Genomic DNA, 17,105 nt, shown 5'->3' with positions numbered 1-17,105 from the left:
TGTGTCTGGTGTTTCATTTGCAGTGGCAAGAAGCCCTGGTATATCCATTCTCTCTGTCTTCCTCCTCTCTCTCTCTCTCCCCCTCTGCTTGCAAATAAATAAGAAAGAATAAAACACACAACTTAAAAAAAAAAAAAAAGAATGGGGCCTGGAAAGATGGCTCTAGTTAAAGGCACTTGATTGCAAAGCCTGATGGCCCAGTTATGATTCCCCATTAACTCACATGCACAAAATGCTGCATCCACCTGGAGTTCGTTTGCAGTGGCAGGAGGCCCTGGAGAGTCAATATACTCTCTTCTCTCTCTCTCTGACTTTCTGTCTCCGTTCTTTCTTTCTTTTTTGTTTTTGAGATAGGGACTCACTGTACCCCAGGATGACCTGGAATTCACTATGTATTCACAGCAATTCTACCTCTGCCTCCCAAATGCTGGGATTAAAGGCATGCGCCACTTGTCTCCCTCTTTCTATCAAACAAGTAAATAAAAATATTAGATGGGGGCTGGAGGGATGGCTTAGTGATTAAGGCACTTGCCTTCAAAGTCTAAGGATCCAGATTTGATTGTCCAGATCCCGTGTAAGGCAGATGCACGTGATGGCTCACGCATCTGGAGTTCATTTGCAATGGCTAGAGGCCCTGGTGCACCCATTCTCTCTCTCTCCTTCTCTCTCTCTAATAAAATTATATACATATACATATAAAATTTTATATATATATATATATATATATATATATATATATATATATATATAGTAGCTGGGCGTGGTGGCACACGCTTTTAATCCCAGCACTGGAAAGGGAGCAGAGAGGTAGGAAGATCACTGTGAGTTTGAGGCCACCCTGATATTACATAGTGAATTCCAGGTCAGCCTGGGCTATAGTGAAAACCTACCTCAAAAAAAAAAAAAACAAGGGCTGGAGAGATGGCTTAGCAGTTAAGCGCTTGCCTGTGAAGCCTAAGGACCCCGGTTCAAGGCTCCGTTCCCCAGGTCCCACCTTAGCCAGATGCACAAGGGGGCGCACGCATCTGGAGTTCATTTGCAGAGGCTGGAAGCCCTGGCGCGCCCATTCTCTCTCTCTCTCCCTCTATCTGTCTTTCTCCCTGTGTCTGTCACTCTCAAATAAATAAATAAAAAATGAACAAAAAAATATTTAAAAAAAAAAACAAAAACAAATATAAACTGGGTATAGTGGCTCACGACTTTAATCCCAGCACTTGGGAGGCAGAGGTGGGAGAATAACCATGAGTTCAAGGCCACCCTGAGACTATATAGTGAATTCCAGGTCAGCCTGGGCTACGGTGATCAAAAAACCAAAAACAAAACCAACCAAACAAACAAACAAAAAAACCCCAAACACACACACACATCAAAAAAGCAAAAGAAAGAAAAGAATGGCAGAACCAATGGATGGGAAGAGCACTTTGCAGTACTGTTTTCCAACACAATGTGGCCATGGCACTCATGACCTCACAGTGGCTGATGCTGTCTATACAAGATCTGCATAATAAGAGGAAAAATAATGACAACACAGTAGAAGAGAGGCCAGTTGGAAAGAAGGGATTCAGTGGAGGGCAGATTCATGAGGGGAAAAGTTCGATTTCCCAGTACTCATGTAAGGACAGATACACAAAGTGCACATGTATCTGGAGTTCACTTGCAATGGCTGGAGGCCCTGTTGTGCCCATTCTCTGTCTGTCTCTCTTCTCTCTTTCTGCCTGCAAATAAATACATCATATATATATATATATATATATATATATATATATATATATATATATGTGCGTGTGTGTGCATGTGTGTGTGTGTATATATATATATATATACACACACACACACACATACACATACATACACACACACATACACACACATATATATAGTGTATATATACGTTATATATATAATATATATCGTATATATACACTATACATATATATATCGCATATATACACTATACATATATATATATAACGTATATATACACTATATGTATATATATGTTTGTTTTTTCAGGGTAGGGTTTTGGTCCAGCCCAGGCTGACCTGGAATTCACTATGTAGTCTCAGGGTGGCCTCAAACTCACGGCGATCCTCCTAGATTAAAGGCGTGGGCCACTGCACCCGGTTTAACTTCACTTTTTGACTCTTTTACCCCAACAGGAACACCTTTGGGCCCTGGCCTCCATCTCAAATCACACTGGCTTCCCTTCCTGAGCCTCAGCATGCATAGTACCACTTCTCTGCGACTACAGGGCAATGCCTGTGTTCTCCTTGCCTTACATGCCCAGGGCCTGGGCAGGTTACTATTAGCTGCCTCCTCACTTAGGGGTAGTCACCTAGCTCTGCCTGAGAGAGAGGCGAAGGATTTGGGGAGAAAGGGCACGGAGGACAGGACTCAGGGAGAGCTCTAGAAAGGAGTGGGAAGACCGTGCAGGAAGTTAACCATGTCCCCCAAGCCGCTTCTCTTCGTGCAAGTACGGTAGAGGCCCGGCGTGTCGTCGGGGAAGGTGTTTGGACAGGTGGACCCAGCGGCCTGCAGACCTAAGGAGGCTGGAGGAGCTGCCTGGAAGGCCCGGGGCGTGGGGCGTGGGCTCTGATCCAGGAGCTGAGCGCAGGGGCTCGCAGGGCCACACAGCTGGCAGGCAGTCTAGGTGGCTCTGTGAGCTTAGCGCCAGCCTTTGATTTAGCCACCCAGTACCAATGACCTATTTGATTTCCCCGAGGCCGCGGCCCTGGGCGTTGCTGGTGTGAGGGGACAGTATGCTTGGGTTGAGGGTAGCAATTGACACCTTGCCTCAGGTGTTTTGGGCAACCCGGGCTCTGCCTCTGAAGGAGAGTGCCATTCTCAGACGGCCTTCTGCAGACATGCTCCCTGACGACAGTGGTACCTTGTGGCTGCTTTGGCTGCTGCGGGACATCCAGCTAGCCCAGTTCTACCGGCCCATCCTTGAGGAACTGAATGTCACTCGGCTCGAGCATTTTGACTTTGTAAGGCCTCAGGACCTGGACAGCATTGGCATGGGCCGGCCTGGTGAGGACCCCCGTCTTGATACCCCATAGCTCCCCATTCCCCCACGCCCACTCGTCTTGCCTGTCAATTTCCCTATACCCCAGCCTTCTAATTCTGGTCTCCCAGCCCAGCGCAGACTTGCTGAAGCCCTGAAGAGGCACCGGTCAGGGGTCAAGTCTAAGAACTGGGTCTACAAGGTATGTGGTGGTGGTATTGGAGGGGCTTAAAGGGCCAGCTTAGGCTGGAAATGGAGCACGCCGAGTGGCGAGGGTCGTGGGGGACTGCATGCCTGAGTCACTATTCTTGTTTCAGATTCTCGGGGGTTTCGCCCCTGAGCAAAAGGAGACCACTCCACCCTCAGACAGCCCTCGGTACCTTCCTGAGCCAGAGGGGGGACTCAAGTGTCTGATCCCAGAGGGAGCCGTGTGCAGAGGGGAGCTGTTGGGCTCAGGTTGTTTTGGTGTGGTCCACCGAGGGCTGTGGACACTGCCCAGTGGCCAGAGTGTGAGTGTCCTGGGGGCTTCCTTCACCCAGAGGACCTGGGCCATCTGCTTCCATCTTCCTTCATGCCCGATGCTGCAGATGGTACCCTTGGCATTTGATGGCATTTCCCTCCACCTCCAGATCCCAGTGGCGGTCAAATCCCTGCGGGTGGGTCCTGAGGGTCCGGTGGGCACAGAGCTGGGAGACTTCCTGCAGGAGGTATCTGTCATGATGAAGCTGGAACACCCACACGTCCTGCGTCTGCATGGCCTCGTGTTAGGCCAGCCTCTGCAAATGGTGAGCAAATCCACGGGCTGGCTTCCCAATAGCCCCAGGGCTAGTGTGTGTGTGTGTGGGGGGGGTGCTGAGTCCCTCATGCATCTCTGTGCCCTGCAGGTGATGGAGCTGGCTCCACTGGGTTCCTTGTATGCACGCCTGACAGCTCCTGCCCCGACGCCCCCTCTACCTGTGGCTCTGCTCTGCATCTTCCTGAGGCAGTTGGCCGGAGCAATGGTGTACCTAGGGTCCCGTGGGCTAGTCCACCGGGACCTTGCCACTCGCAACCTGCTGCTGGCCTCCCCTCGCACCATCAAGGTGGCAGATTTCGGACTGGTACGGCCTGTGGGCGGTGCCCTGGGCCGTTATATAATGGGTGGACACCGCCCCATCCCCTATGCCTGGTAAGGGCTGCGCTTGGAGGCTGAGGCAGGGGGCTGCTGGTATTGGAGGACATCACATAGCCAGGGGCTTGGAAGGGGCTTCTAAAGGAGGCGGGCACAGACGGGACTCGGGGCTACTCAGTGGAGGGTGAGCTCCCCTCGGGGCCCAGGCCCAGCTGCCTTCGGCTTTTCTCAGGTGTGCCCCGGAGAGCCTGCGCCAGGGAGCCTTCTCATCTGCTTCCGACGTGTGGATGTTTGGGGTGACGCTGTGGGAAATGTTCTCTGGAGGCAAGGAACCGTGGGCTGGGGTCCCACCGTACCTCATTCTGCAGAAGCTGGAGCAGGACCGAGCCCGGCTGCCAAGGCCTCCTCTCTGTTCCAGGGCCCTCTACTCCCTTGCCCTGCGGTGCTGGGCTCCCCGCCCTGCGGACAGGCCTAGCTTTTCTCACTTGGAACAGCTGCTCCAAGAGGTGGGGACTCCCAACTCTCTAGATACACACAGTCCCTTCTCTATTCTTCTAGTTCCAAGGATAAGACAAACATATACTGACGTTTGTGCTGGAGCCTGGGATGCAGCTCTAAACGAAACAAATTCAGTCCCTTCCTGCAGGAAGCTCAGTGAGCTGGGGGGGGGGGGTTCCCCCGAGCCACATAGGTGCATGCTGAAAAGCTGAGGTCTGTGTCTGGGCCAGAGAAGAGGCACAGAACTGTAACCCCTGAAGGAAAGGAAAGAAGTTCTTTGTGCGAGGAGAAATCCAAGTTATGAGGCTGCTAGACGGAAGCAGGGCTATATCATAAAAGGTTTCCTGGGCTGGGCATGGTGGCACACACCTTTGATCCCAGCACTCTGGAGGCAGAGGTAGGATGGTCGCCATGAGTTTGAGGCCACCCTGAGACTCCATAGTGAATTACAGGTCAGCCTGGGCCAGAGTGAGACCCTGCCTGGAAAACAAACAAAAAGACGGGGCAGAAGTTCAAGTGAGAACTGAGGCAGTGGGGCTACAGTGGAGTGCGATGGTCTTGTGCTCTGGCCGGGGGTGGCGGAGGGGGGAGACCCAGTGAGCCTGGGGGCGAAGTAAAAGCCATGAGCAGGTTGGCTCTCCCTGTGGCCCCCAGGTAGAGACAGGACCCTGTTTTGTTGCTCCCCATACCCAGGCTATCTCCAGCTTGGCATGGGACCCCGTTAAGTCTTCCCCACTGTGTTACCCCTGGGAGACAGGAACCGCCCCACCTGGGAGCCCGTGCAGAGGACAGACTTGGTTTGGGTTTCACAGACACGCGGGGTGGGGTCCTTTCTTTCCTGCTTCCATATGGTGGTGCTGACTCAGGCCCGGAGCTCAGCTGTTCCTTCCTCCTGTCTCTAACAGGCCTGCCCTCCCGAGGGGCGTTGTGTGAGGGATGTCACAGAACCAGGTGCCTTGCAAATGGAGCCCGGTGACGCCATCACCATCATCGAGGGCAGGTGACGGCCTCATGTCCCCCGCTCGTCCCTCCCTCCCAGCCCTCCAGACTCTCGGTCCTCTTGTCTCCAGCTCCCTGACTCTTGTATCTCAGGGTCTTTCCCACTGGTCGCTGGCCTCCAGCACAGCCCTGCTCTCCCTGCTGAGCCCTGCTTGGCCCGTAGAGCCCTTTTGTGTTGGGGAGCAGAACGCTTCCTCTCCTCCAGGCAGACGTGGCCACAAGGCGTAGGGCTTGACGGGCAGCGGGTGCCTGAGCCCGGCCACCATTCCCCACCTGGGTCACACCTCCCTCCCTGTCCCCTCTTCTCACAGCCCGGACGCCGTAACCTGGAGGGGCCAGAATGGCCGCACCTTCAAGGTGGGCAACTTCCCGGCCTCAGCAGTGACACTGGCAGATTTAGGGGGCGCACCAGCCCCCTTCCCAGCCCACAGAGGCTCTTCTGCCCGGGGAGAGCAACGGACTATAGAAGGGTAAGGAGCTGACGGGGCGGGGCGCAGGGCCGAGCTCCTGGGGCCCACCAAGTGCCTTCCCGCGAAGAAAACTTTGGCAACCGGACCAAGGCACGGTTGTAAGACTGGATTTCCCCCACCCACCACCCAAGCTGGAGCTCGCCCCATGGGTATTAGTGTGCCTGGAAACCTGGTGCTTTGTCAGGGGTCAGTAATAAACAGGTGGGGAGGAGGCTGGAAAATGAGCTGCTCACTCTCTTCCAGGGACAGAGAGAAAGCAAAGCCTGGGGGTCCGCCACCACCAGGCCAGAGAAGGAAAGTACCCCTGCAGAGGATGAAAGGTGGGTGTTTCCAGGGCCTCAGAAGCCCTCCAATTCTGCCTTTCATATTCAACTTCCTTCCTCCAAATTCTGCCTTGGGGCATCCTGGCTCTACTTTGAGATCAGAGGCCTCCTGATTTCTCCACTGGACTGGACTACATCTCTTTGCTCTAGCCCCTCCGCTTTCAGTTCTCTGGGTTCCTAGCAGCCCCTAAATTGACACCTATTTGCCTATGTGCCTCGCCATCCCACCTAACCCATGGACAACTTGAGGACTGGGCCAGTTAGCTCATCTGAAAATTCTTGTGAATATACTGGAAGCAGGAAGATGGGACCTAGCACCTGAGCTTCCTCTCCAGGCATGTCTTTCTCAACTACACAGGCATTTCCAAGAGTCTGGAGTCAGTGCTATCCCTGGGCCCTCGACCTTCAGGGGGAGGTTCAAGTCCCCCTGAGCTTCGACATTCCAGAGCTGTGCCCCGAGGACCCCCAGACCTGCCTCCGCGCCCACCATTTATCCCCAGTGCCTCTCAGCCCATCCAGCCCCCAAGGACACGGCCTCCCTGGCCCAAAAGAGAACCTGTTTACAATCACCACAGTGGAGTTGCTGGAGCCAGTAAAGCCACTGGCCCCCCGGGAGGCCTCTTGCCTGACCCTGAGTGGCAGAGGAAGATTACAGAGGTGAGATCCCACTGAAATGACCCGGTATCCCAGAAGGGCCTACAAGATGGGGCAGGGTCTGAGCAAGCATTTGTCCCCATAGGTGGGGTTGAGTGTGCATGGAGTCACCCACCAGGAATGCCAGGTGGCACTCAGGGCCACTGGAGGAGATGTGGCTTCTGCTGTTCGGAACCTCAAGGTAAAGCTAGCCCTCTTTTAACCCCGGTTCTCTCTCCTGTCCTGTCCCCTGGAAGTCAGCTGCTCCCTCCTACTCCACAGGTAGACCAGCTCTTCCACCTGAGCAGCAGGTCCAGAGCCGACTGCCGGCGCATCCTGGAGCGTCATCAGTGGGACCTGTCAGCAGCCAGCCGTTACGTCCTGGCCCGGTCCTGAGCTCTGCTTCCTTGGGCGCATACACTGGTGTGCAGCCAGCACCTCAGGGCCCAGCCTTAGGAAGCCAAGCAGGCTGAACTAAGATCTTGACAGAAGCAGATGTTTCCCACCTTGGGAGATTCCGGCTGCCATAAGGAGATGTGAGAAGTGACCAGGGTCAGTCACTGAGGGGCGAGGAAGGCCAAGTACCTTTGGCTAGACGAGAAAGATCCAGTCCACTCCCAAACAAGGACAGCTTGGAGGAAGAACCGTGACACATCATATCTGGAGGGCCCGTCTACTCACTACGGACGGTGACCATGTGGCCATCTGGGCCATGGAACAGCCATTCTGAACTGTCATTAGCTACCTCACTGGACTCAATGGGGGACCCATGTTGGATGAAAGAACAGCCCAAGTGACTGGAAGGCGAAACCCAAACTGCCTTGGTTTGGTCCAGAGCTACCAAGCGTGATGAAAACTGCCCTCTCCAATTCGAGGATTTTTGATACTGATGGCATAGATTATGAGATGGGCCAACCGCAGTCTGGCTTGAAGTTCCCTTTGCTTTATCCCACATTGATGCCTTCTTCTGCCCTCCCCCATTACATATGTCTTCCAATGTTCAAAAAGTTACAAAGTTTATATGAATAAACATATAAAGACGCAGCCTCCTTCCTAAAGCGAGGGAAGGAAGGGATGGTTAAATAAGGCACAGGAAGCTGCAGCAAGCACCAGCTGTGGCAGGACCCAAGGGGGAAAGGAAGTTGGCACTGGGGCCCAGCCTCTACAGCTGTTAGCTGGGGAGGCAGGAATCCCCTCACAGTGCCATACTGGGCTAAACTGGCAAAGTTGGCAGAGGGGAAACAGCAGCATTATCTGCCATCTTTGGTGCTGCTGGCCCTTCATCCCCCAGCCCTGTTGTAAAGCCCGAGTCCTGGATTCCAAAGGCCTCCAGTGGTGCAGGGGCCTCGGAAGAGGATGGGAAGGGGCGGGCAGGTGAGGCGTGGAAGCTGACGTGGCTGTGTGCGTAGGGTCTGCTGAGAGATGGGGAGCACGGTGGGAAAGTCTCTCATATATACCCTGCAGAGGGCCACAGAGGCGGCGGCCAGAGGAAAGGGAAGGGAGCAGATGCCATGGCTCTCAGCCACTCAGGCATCCCTGTCTGTCCTTTGCAGTGTAAAGTGAGGAAAAGAGTCGCCTCTTAGGGTCTTGGGCCAGGGCACGTCATGACCATCTTGAATCCTGATTGAGGTGAAGATCTTCTCACCCTGAAGTGGCTTCTAGCTGGTGATGGCAGAGGGCCCAGGGCCGCCTCGCTTCTCAAAGAACATGTAGTCCTAAGGGAAGGCCAGTGTCAGCGGGAGTTCTGACTGGGCAGCCTGGCCCGGCCACCCCACTCCACGTCTGGACCCACGACCCGCCATCACGTGTCCCTGACCTTCGCGCAAGAGCCCAGGAGGGGAACAAAGCTGGCGTGTGCTGGCAGAGGAGTCGCAGGAGGGGAGGGGCAGAAGTCACCCCAACTCACAATGAGGAACGTGGCTCCCAGCAGGACAGCCTTAACCTTCACATCCAGGTCCACTGGGAACTGCAGGCCAAAGTCGTCGGCGTCGGTGAGGGCTTCTCGGAGCAGCCCGCCCCACTGCTTGCTGATGCGGCCCACGCTGCGGGACTCGTCCTTGGTCTTCACCTGTCGGGGAGGAAGGACCCAACTGTGGGGGACGCCCCCACTCGCACTCCACGAGTCTCCCCAAAAGCTTTAGGCTCCCGTGTGACAGTGTGGGAAACTGAAGAGAGCTTGGTTCCATGAACAGCACGGTGAAAATCGGGATTTAGACTCCGAACCGTAGCGAACCGTAGCTTTCCAAAAGTCATCCATGGGCTGGAGAGATGGCTTAGCGGTTAACCGCTTGCCTGTGAAGCCTAAGGACCCTGGTTCGAGGCTAGATTCCCCAGGTCCCACGTTAGCCAGATGCACAAGGGGGCGCATGCGTCTGGATTTTGTTTGCAATGTCTGGAGGCCCTGGCGTGCCCATTCTCCCTCCCTCTCTGTCTGCCTCTTTCTCTCTCTGTCACTCTCAAATAAGTCATCCATGACGTCAGTCACTGCCTATCAGTGATAGGTGGCAGGCTGCTAGGTTTTCTTTGGTCACCAGTGTCCCTGACACCCACGGTTGGTGCAGTCCATGCCCTAGCAGAGCGGCCTAGGCGAGAGGGAAGACAAGGCTTCCAAACTCCCCTCAGGGGCGATGTACACTCAAAGGGGTGGCTTTTCTCTAGTCCACAAGGCAGTTGAGTCCTTTGTCCAGCATCACACGAGAGCTTTATCTACAGGGGAGCTGAGCCTAGTGGAAGGGAGTGCCAGTAAGTGGCTTCTGAGGATCATGAGTCCCCATCTGCCCAGCAACAAGAAGCCTGTGGGAGAGAGTGGTCACATGGTGACTTCTGGTCCCTCTGCTCTGCTCTGGTAAACAGAACTGAAGCTATGTCCTCCTATCTTCTCCATCCCTTTCTCCTACTGGGCTATGCCATGGAGTGCTTTCTGAAGCCCAGTCCCAGGCCAGCCTGAGCCACGGTGAAACCTTACCTTGGAAAAAAAAAAAAAAAAAAAGCCAGGAGTGGTGGCGCACGCCTTTAATCCCAGCACTGGGAGGCAGAGGTAGGAGGATTGCCGTGAGTTCGAGGCCACCCTGAGACTCCATAGTGAATTCCAGGTCAGTCTGGGCTAGAGTGAGACCCTACCTTGAAAAACCAAAAAAAAAAAAAAAAAAAAAAAAAAAAAGAAATGTGGCGCTGGAGAGATGGCTCAGCAGTTCAAGTGCTTGCTGAGTAAGCCAAAGGAGCCAGGTTCAGTTCCCCAGTACCCATGTGAGCCAGATACACAAGGTGGTGCATGTGTCTAGAGTTTGTTTGCAGTGGCTGGAGGCCCTGGTGTGCCCATTCTCTATCTGCCTCTTTTCCTCTCTCTTTCAAATAAATAAATATCTAAAAAATTTTAAAAAAAAGAAAGAAATGTTAGGGGGCTGGAGAGATGGCTCAGAGGTTAAGGCACTTGCCTGCAGAGCCTAATTCCCCAGTACCCACGTAAAGCCAGAGGCACAAAGTGGCACATGCATCTGGAGTCTGTTTGAAGTGTTAGGTGGCCCTGGCATGCCCATTCTCTCTCTCTCTCTCTCTCTCTTTTACAAAAATAGGGAACGCTTCACAAATTGGCATGTCATCCTTGCACAGGGGCCATGCTAATCTCTGCATTGTTCCAACTTTAGTGTATGTGCTCCTGAAGCGAGCATTATCTGTCTCCTCTCTCTCTCTGCTTACAAATAAATAAAATATTGAATACAGGGCTGAAGAGATGGCTTAGCAGGTAAAGCGTTTACCTGTGAAGCCTAAGGACCCATGCTCAAATTTCCAGATCCCACATAAGCCAGACACAAAAAGGTGAGGCAAATGCAAGGTCACACAGGCCCACTAGGTGTTACAAGAGTCTGGAGTTTGATTTCAGAGGCTGAGGCCCTGGCGTGCCAATTCTCTCTCTCTTGCTTTCTAAGATAAAAGACCTGGAGCTGGGTATGGTGGTGCATACCTTTAATCCCAACACTTGGGAGGCAAAGGTAGGAGGATCACGATGAGTTCAAGGCCACCCTGAGACTACATAGAGAATTCCAGGTCAGCCTGAGCTAAAGTGAGACCCTACCTCGAAAAAACAAAAAGCAAAACAAAACAAAATAGAGCTGAGTGTGGTGGTACACACCTTTAATCCCAGCACTCAGGAGGCAGAGGTAGGAGGATTGCTATGAGTTCGAGGTCACCCTAAGACTACACAGTGAATTCCAGGTCAGCCTGGGCTAGAGGGAAACCCTACCTCGAAAAACCAAAAAAGAAAAAAAATTAAAAAAGAGACAAATGTTTGAAGTTTACTGGATGGTACCTGTACCTGTCATTTCTCCTTTACCTGCACAGGGAATTAGGGAATTACCTCTGAAAGAACTTAGGAGTCGGTGACTGTGTTCTCTAGAAACCAAGGTGTTTCCCAAGCCTCATTCTGAAATTTTCATTGCAGGAACTGGGGAGATGGCTCAGCCACTAACGGCACTTGGTTAAAACTCTTCATCGGGCTGGAGAGATGGCTTAGCGGTTAAGCGCTTGCCTGTGAAGCCTAAGGACCCCGGTTCGAGGCTCGGTTCCCCAGCCCACGTTAGCCAGATGCACAAGGGGGCGCACACGTCTGGAGTTCGTTTGCAGAGGCTGGAAGCCCTGGCGCGCCCATCCTCTCTCTCTCCCTCTATCTGTCTTTCTCTCTGTGTCTGTCGCTCTCAAATAAATAAATAAATAAAATTAAAAAAAAAAAAACAAACAAAACTCTTCATCACAGCTGAGTATGGTGTCACATGCCTTTAAGCCCCAGCACTGGGTGGCAGAGGTAAGAGGATCACTGAGTTCGAGGCCAGCGTGAGACTACACAGTGAATTCCAAGTCAGCCTGGGCTAGAGCGAGATCCTACCTCAAAAAACCAAAACAAAACAAAAATCTCTCACCATCTGGTTCTCCAGGTTTGAGACAGTAACAGGAAGCCAGGGTGAGAAGGACACTGCATGGGCTTTAAGTTGGGTAGGTCGTTTGGAAGTCTAGGCTGGCAGAACAAGCCAAGATGCTAAACCAGTGTTGCTCTGCAGGACCTCTGCTCACAGGCTTAAGCATAGCAGTTATATGGACCCAGACCATGCCCAACTTAAGTACTAAAAGCAAACCATAAGATAATCTTTCTTCACTCTAGATCCAGGCTGGACTTGGATTTCAACCCCTCCCCTCCCATACAAAGGCTGTAGGTAAAACTTAGCATTGACCTTGAAAATGATTTTTTTTTTTTTTTTTTGCTTTGCTTTTATAGGACCATTCCATTTCTGAACAGAAGCAAACTGAAAGTGTAGGAATCACAATAGATTTCTACTGATGGATTGGCTTTGGTCTTGACTTTGAGCCACCCTGCATGCGTCCCGGAAGCTGCCATTTTGGTTTATACAGGGCCTAGGGCATCTTGCCCGGTTCCTGATACCTCAAAGTTGGTGTCTGTGCCACAGCCACAGGTCCAGCAAGGGCCCACCACTCGCAGGACAGTCTGGCGATCAGCATCCTGGATGGAGAACTTGGGCAGAAAGGGATGCCAAGTCTGTAGCACATGGCCAATAGTGGTACCGGGAGGCGCCTGTACTTCCATCTGGAGTGGTAGCGGCAGATGGTTACCATCACGCAGGATACCCAAGCTTTGCAGTAGTCCCAGCTCGGTGATGTCTACCCAGGCCCCTCACTAAATCTCCCCTCCCACTGGAGCCACCCTTCACACGAGACCTGCTGCCCACCTCCTGGAGGCCGCAGGGGCAGCAGCCGCAGCCACAGTGGAGCGGGCGGAGCAGGCGCAGCACCTCGCGATCCCCAGGGTCCGCCAGGCGGACACGCAGCGGCCGGTGGGCGCCACAGCACAGACGGGCACAACAGTTGCTCTCCTCCGCCGCCTGGCCCAGGGGCTGCCCAGCCCCGGAGCGCAGTTCGTACCTATTGCAGGTCTCCCAGCCTAGGAACGCTGTGAAGGTGGACACACACTGAGGCTCAGGTGCCTTGTGACCCAGAAGCCCACCGGTCGTCCCTGCAGTGATAAAAAGGTCCCACAAGGCCCCTCCTCCTACTTACACTCCAGTCGTTCAGCCTTCTGGTGAATCAAGATCTGGTCAATCTGGAAAGAGCAGCGGCAGAGCTGACATCAACCGTTCAGCCCGATCGCCCAGTTCTGTTCCTCCCCAAGTCATCCTCCTTCCCACTCACCTGCACTAGGAATTCAAGGCCAGAAGGCACCCCTGGCAGTGGCAAGAAAGGAGCAGGAGACCCTGGGGCCACCGGGCCTGGTGAAGGGAAGACAGCGAAGCCGGGAGCAGGGGCAGGCACCTGGGCAGGCACCGGGGCCGGCCCGGGCCCAGGATGCAACGCTGGCTCCGGATATCCAGCAGTCACTGGGTAGGGAGGTGGGGGCGAAGGAGCGTAGCCTTTTGGGGGCAAGTAGCCTGTGGGGATAGGTCAGAGAGGAACCTGTGTTTTCATCCCTCCCCTCATTCTCAGCCCAAGGCCCCTGGGGAAATGCAGGAGGACAATGAGGCAGGGGAACAAGGCGGAGGCTCCCCGGGAGGAAGGGTGGGCCCCACACAGCCAGTCCGAGCACATTCCAGGAGGATGTGTTCAACGCTAGGCACCCAAATTCGTGGTGTGTGTGTGGGGGGGGATAACGGAGACCCCCCGGCCCACGGCCTAGCACACACTTACCTGCCATGGGAAACGTGCCCAGGACCGTGGGACGCTGGCTTACTCCGGGGAAGTGGAGGCCAGCTCGGAGACAGCCAGACAGACAACAGAGACAGACACAAAGACGCACAGGAAAGCGCGGAGAGGTGTCTGCACCCAGCGCCGGCCCAGGGTCTGTAGGGCGGCGCCTAGGACTCCGGGAGAAACCGAAAGTGTCAGCGGGCGGGGCGGGGTACCTGGGACCCCGGATTCCCTCGAGAGCCCCAGGACCGCCCCCTCCCTTTGTTCTCCCATGCTCCGCGGAGGCAGCTGTCCACGGACAGCAGGACAGACGGACCCGCGGTCAGACAGACGGCCCGACCCCCGAGGGAGGTGCCCCTGGCCCCTCTACATGCCCCCGCTCACCTGAAGCCCCTAGGATAAGTCGGGGTGGGGGGACCACGCACTCGGCTGCTCCCTGGGGCCGGCGGGGGCGGGCCCAGAACGTGGCCCCGCCCCGCGCGCAGGCCCCGCCCCTCGCCGCGTGCGCGCCTGCGCGGAGGCCCGGCCGCGGCTCCCGGACTTCGGAGCGTGGGGCCCGCGCGCCGCCCCTCGCCTCGCCGGGCTCGCCGCCTCTGGCGCTCCGAGCGCAGGGGCAAATGAGAGCCGCGGAGGGGTCGGCCGCCGAGCCCCCAGCTGTGCGAGCCGGGCGGCGGGGCCCGCGGTGCGGCGCGGTGCGGTGCGAGGCCCGGGCCGCGCGGGACCCTGGGATGCTCCTCCCGGGGGCGGTGCGCGAACACCCGTCCCCTTCACCCATTGGCTTCCCAGGTTGGCTCCGGCTTCTCTTTCCACCCCCTTAGGGCGACCTTGTCTTCCTGCCCTGCCGCAGCGGTGACCCTCACGGGTCTCCATTCAGGCCTCCCACCCCCCCCCAAATCACGCGGGTGACAGGCCGCCAGACGTGTCCTCAGGGATGAGTGTGATGCTCTGGGGAAGACATTTGCTCAGAAAAGGCCTGTAAGCCCAGCGCTCGGGGGAGGCAGAGACAGGATTGTCGTGGGTAAGGGGCTAAGTCAGGACTGCATTGCTACGGCGCACGCCTTTGATCCCAGCATTCGGGAGGCAGAGGTAGGAGGATCGCCGTGAGTTCGAGACCAGCCTGAGACTACACGGTGAATTCCAGGTCAGCTTGGGCTGGAGCGAGACCCTACCTCGAAAAACCAACGGAAAAAAAGAAAAAAAGATCAAAAGAAAAGAAAGGTATTGGGGACAGGTATGACGATGGCTCCTTGGAGGCAGACGGATCTTCAAGTTGGAGGCCAGTCTGAACTACAGAGAGAGGCCTGTTCTCAAAGCAAAGGCAGTGTGGTGTAAATACACACAGGGTTTCGGGGGTCCGGGGACTTGACCTGAAGAATACAGTGATCCACAGACAGGTCTAATTTGTGCTTTGAAAACATCGCGCAGTCCACACTGCAATGAGGAGCCGGGCTGTTAGTCGTGAGAGCCGGAGCAGTGGTGGTGCAGACAAGAAACAGGTTTAGATGTGTGGACAGCAGCGTCGAATGCGGCCAGGCAGTGAGATGAGAAGCCCAGGTTGACCTGTAGCCTGTCTTGTAGCCAGGCAGATGCCAGCAGGTTTCACCCACCAAACTGAATGCTTGGAGAAACAGGTTTGGGAACCTTCCTACCCCTAGTTCCATGTTTATGAGCTGCCCAGCTCTTTCCACAGCTTCAGTTAGCATCCGCTGCGGGCCCAAGTGTTTGCTCTCTCCCTGTGTCCCCTGATACCTTAGACGCCACATAGCCCAAGTCATGAGCCAGCTTCCTTCAAGTCAACTCAGAAACTCAGCTATCCAGCAAAGGTTCTGGCAAGCACTATGTTGTGAGATAGCATCTGAGTCAATAGGAATGTGTATCAGTTAAGAAAACGTTACAGGGCTGGAGGAATCGAGCAGTGGTTAAGGCACTTGCCTGTGAAGCCTACAGACTCATGTTCGGCTTTCCAAGTCCCACTAACCCAGATGCACAAAGTGACTCCAGGGCTCAAGGTTGCACATGCGCACAAGGGGGCACGTGCATCTGGAATTTGGTTGCAGTGGCTGGAGGCCCTGCCTCACCCATTCTTTCTCTCACAACAACAACAACAACAACAACAGAAAGAAAGAAAGAAAGAAAGAAAGAAAGAAAGAAAGAAAGAAAGAAAGAAAGAAAGAAAGAAAGAAAGAAAGAAAGAAAGAAAAGGGCCAGAAGCCGGGCATGGTGCTGAACATCTTTAATCCCAGCACTCAGGAGGCAGAGGTAGGAGGATCGCCATGAGTTCAAGACCACCCTGAGACTACAGGGTGAATTCCAGGTCAGCCTGAGCTAGAGTGAGACCCTACCTCAAAAAAAAAAATAAATAAACAAAAAGGCTGGAGAGATGGCTTAGTGGTTAAGGCATTTACCTGCAAAGTCAAAGGAACCCCATCTTACTCCCCAGGATCAACGTAAGCCAGGTGCACAAGGTGGCGCATGTGTTTGGAGTTTCTTTGCAGTGCCTGGAGGCCCTGGAGCGCCCATTCTCTCTTTCTGCTTCTCTCTCTCTCAAATAAATAAAAGAACTAATAAAAATAACAAAGTCAGGGCTGGAGAGATGGCTTAGCAGTTAAGCACTTGCCTGTGAAGCCTAAGGACTTCGGTTTGAGACTCGATTCCCCAGGACCCACATTAGCCAGATGCACAAGGGGGCGCACGCGTCTGGAGTTCCTTTGCAATGGCTGGAGGCCCTGACATGCCCATTCCCCCCTCATCTCTCTCTCTGTCACTCTCAAATAAATAAATAAAAATAAACAAACAAACAAAATAACAAAGCCAGTCTGTTGGCCTTTCCTGAAGAAAAAGTTACAAGTTTTGTACTTTATGTGTATATGCGTTGCAGTCAGGTTCACATTACTGGTAGAAATCACTCACCCAAGAGCAGCTTGTGGGAAAAAGAGGTTTATTTTGGCTCACAGGCCCCAGGGGAAGCTCCCTGATGGCAGGGGAAAACGATGGCATGAACAGAGGTGGACATCACCCCCTTGGCCACGTAAGGTGGATAAGAGGGACAGGAGACTGTGCCAAACACTGGCATGGGGAAACTGGCTAGAACACCCATAAGCCTGCCCCCAACAATACACTCTCTCCGGGATGCATTAATTCCCAAATATCCATCAGCTGGGAACCTAGTATTCGGAACACCTAAGTTTATGGGGACATCTGAATCAAACTATCACAGTATGTTTCGGTAGAAGAAAAATAATAGTTAAATAAAATATCTGGGAAGGGGATGGTGGGAAGTGCTGTGAAGAAAACCAGCATGATGAGGAAGATGAGAAGTGGGCGGGGTCTGATTATAGATATACATGCACATATGTTTGAGAGAGAGAGAGAGAATGGGC

General features: G+C 54.0%; 2 protein-coding genes and 1 non-coding gene across 4 annotated transcripts; 1 reads left to right on the top strand and 2 right to left on the bottom strand.

Moving 5' to 3' along the window:
- Positions 1–2,764: 2,764 nt before the first annotated feature.
- Positions 2,765–8,061, top strand: Tnk1 (tyrosine kinase non receptor 1). Its single transcript, XM_004669239.2, has 12 exons — positions 2,765–3,030; positions 3,136–3,206; positions 3,322–3,513; positions 3,634–3,789; positions 3,889–4,172; positions 4,348–4,621; positions 5,519–5,613; positions 5,924–6,082; positions 6,326–6,402; positions 6,764–7,062; positions 7,145–7,240; positions 7,321–8,061. Exons 1-12 carry the CDS (start codon positions 2,865–2,867, stop codon positions 7,432–7,434), a joined length of 1,983 nt encoding a protein of 660 aa, XP_004669296.2. The 5' UTR covers positions 2,765–2,864; the 3' UTR covers positions 7,435–8,061.
- Plscr3 (phospholipid scramblase 3) lies at positions 8,038–14,188 on the bottom strand. 2 transcript variants are annotated; one of them, XM_004669170.2, is made up of 8 exons: positions 14,110–14,188; positions 13,726–13,892; positions 13,234–13,469; positions 13,102–13,144; positions 12,774–12,994; positions 12,470–12,631; positions 8,945–9,106; positions 8,038–8,753 (listed from the first exon to the last, which is right to left on the bottom strand). In XM_004669170.2, exons 2-8 carry the CDS (start codon positions 13,730–13,732, stop codon positions 8,697–8,699), a joined length of 888 nt encoding a protein of 295 aa, XP_004669227.1. In that variant the 5' UTR covers positions 13,733–13,892; positions 14,110–14,188; the 3' UTR covers positions 8,038–8,696. The 2 variants fall into 2 exon arrangements, with proteins under 2 accessions (XP_004669227.1, XP_044987494.1); XM_045131559.1 differs by having other exon boundaries at positions 13,726–13,898; positions 14,110–14,183.
- LOC123453858 lies at positions 10,603–10,706 on the bottom strand. Its single transcript, XR_006633035.1, has one exon. It is a non-coding gene; the product is annotated as a U6 spliceosomal RNA (small nuclear RNA).
- Positions 14,189–17,105: the final 2,917 nt, after the last annotated feature.

This window comes from Jaculus jaculus, chromosome 12, assembly GCF_020740685.1.
Source record: "Jaculus jaculus isolate mJacJac1 chromosome 12, mJacJac1.mat.Y.cur, whole genome shotgun sequence".
Classification (NCBI taxonomy): domain Eukaryota; kingdom Metazoa; phylum Chordata; class Mammalia; order Rodentia; family Dipodidae; genus Jaculus; species Jaculus jaculus.
Note: the sequence above shows the minus strand (reverse complement) of the source record. Positions and strands in the feature narration are given on the sequence as shown.

What these genes read in the sequence shown, in the direction of transcription:
- Tnk1 (XM_004669239.2), top strand. Translation starts at nt 2,865, where the DNA reads ATGCTCCCTGACGACAGTGGTACCTTGTGGCTGCTTTGGCTGCTGCGG. An exon ending in TGGAACAGCTGCTCCAAGAG is followed by an intron (nt 4,622 to 5,518) that starts GTGGGGACTCCC and finishes TGTCTCTAACAG; the next exon opens with GCCTGCCCTCCCGAGGGGCG. An exon ending in GGCAGAGGAAGATTACAGAG is followed by an intron (nt 7,063 to 7,144) that starts GTGAGATCCCAC and finishes TTGTCCCCATAG; the next exon opens with GTGGGGTTGAGTGTGCATGG.
- Plscr3 (XM_004669170.2), bottom strand. An exon ending in GCACAGACACCAACTTTGAG is followed by an intron (nt 9,107 to 12,469) that starts GTATCAGGAACC and finishes CCTCCCCGACAG; the next exon opens with GTGAAGACCAAGGACGAGTC. An exon ending in TGGGAGCCACGTTCCTCATT is followed by an intron (nt 8,754 to 8,944) that starts GTGAGTTGGGGT and finishes GCCTTCCCTTAG; the next exon opens with GACTACATGTTCTTTGAGAA.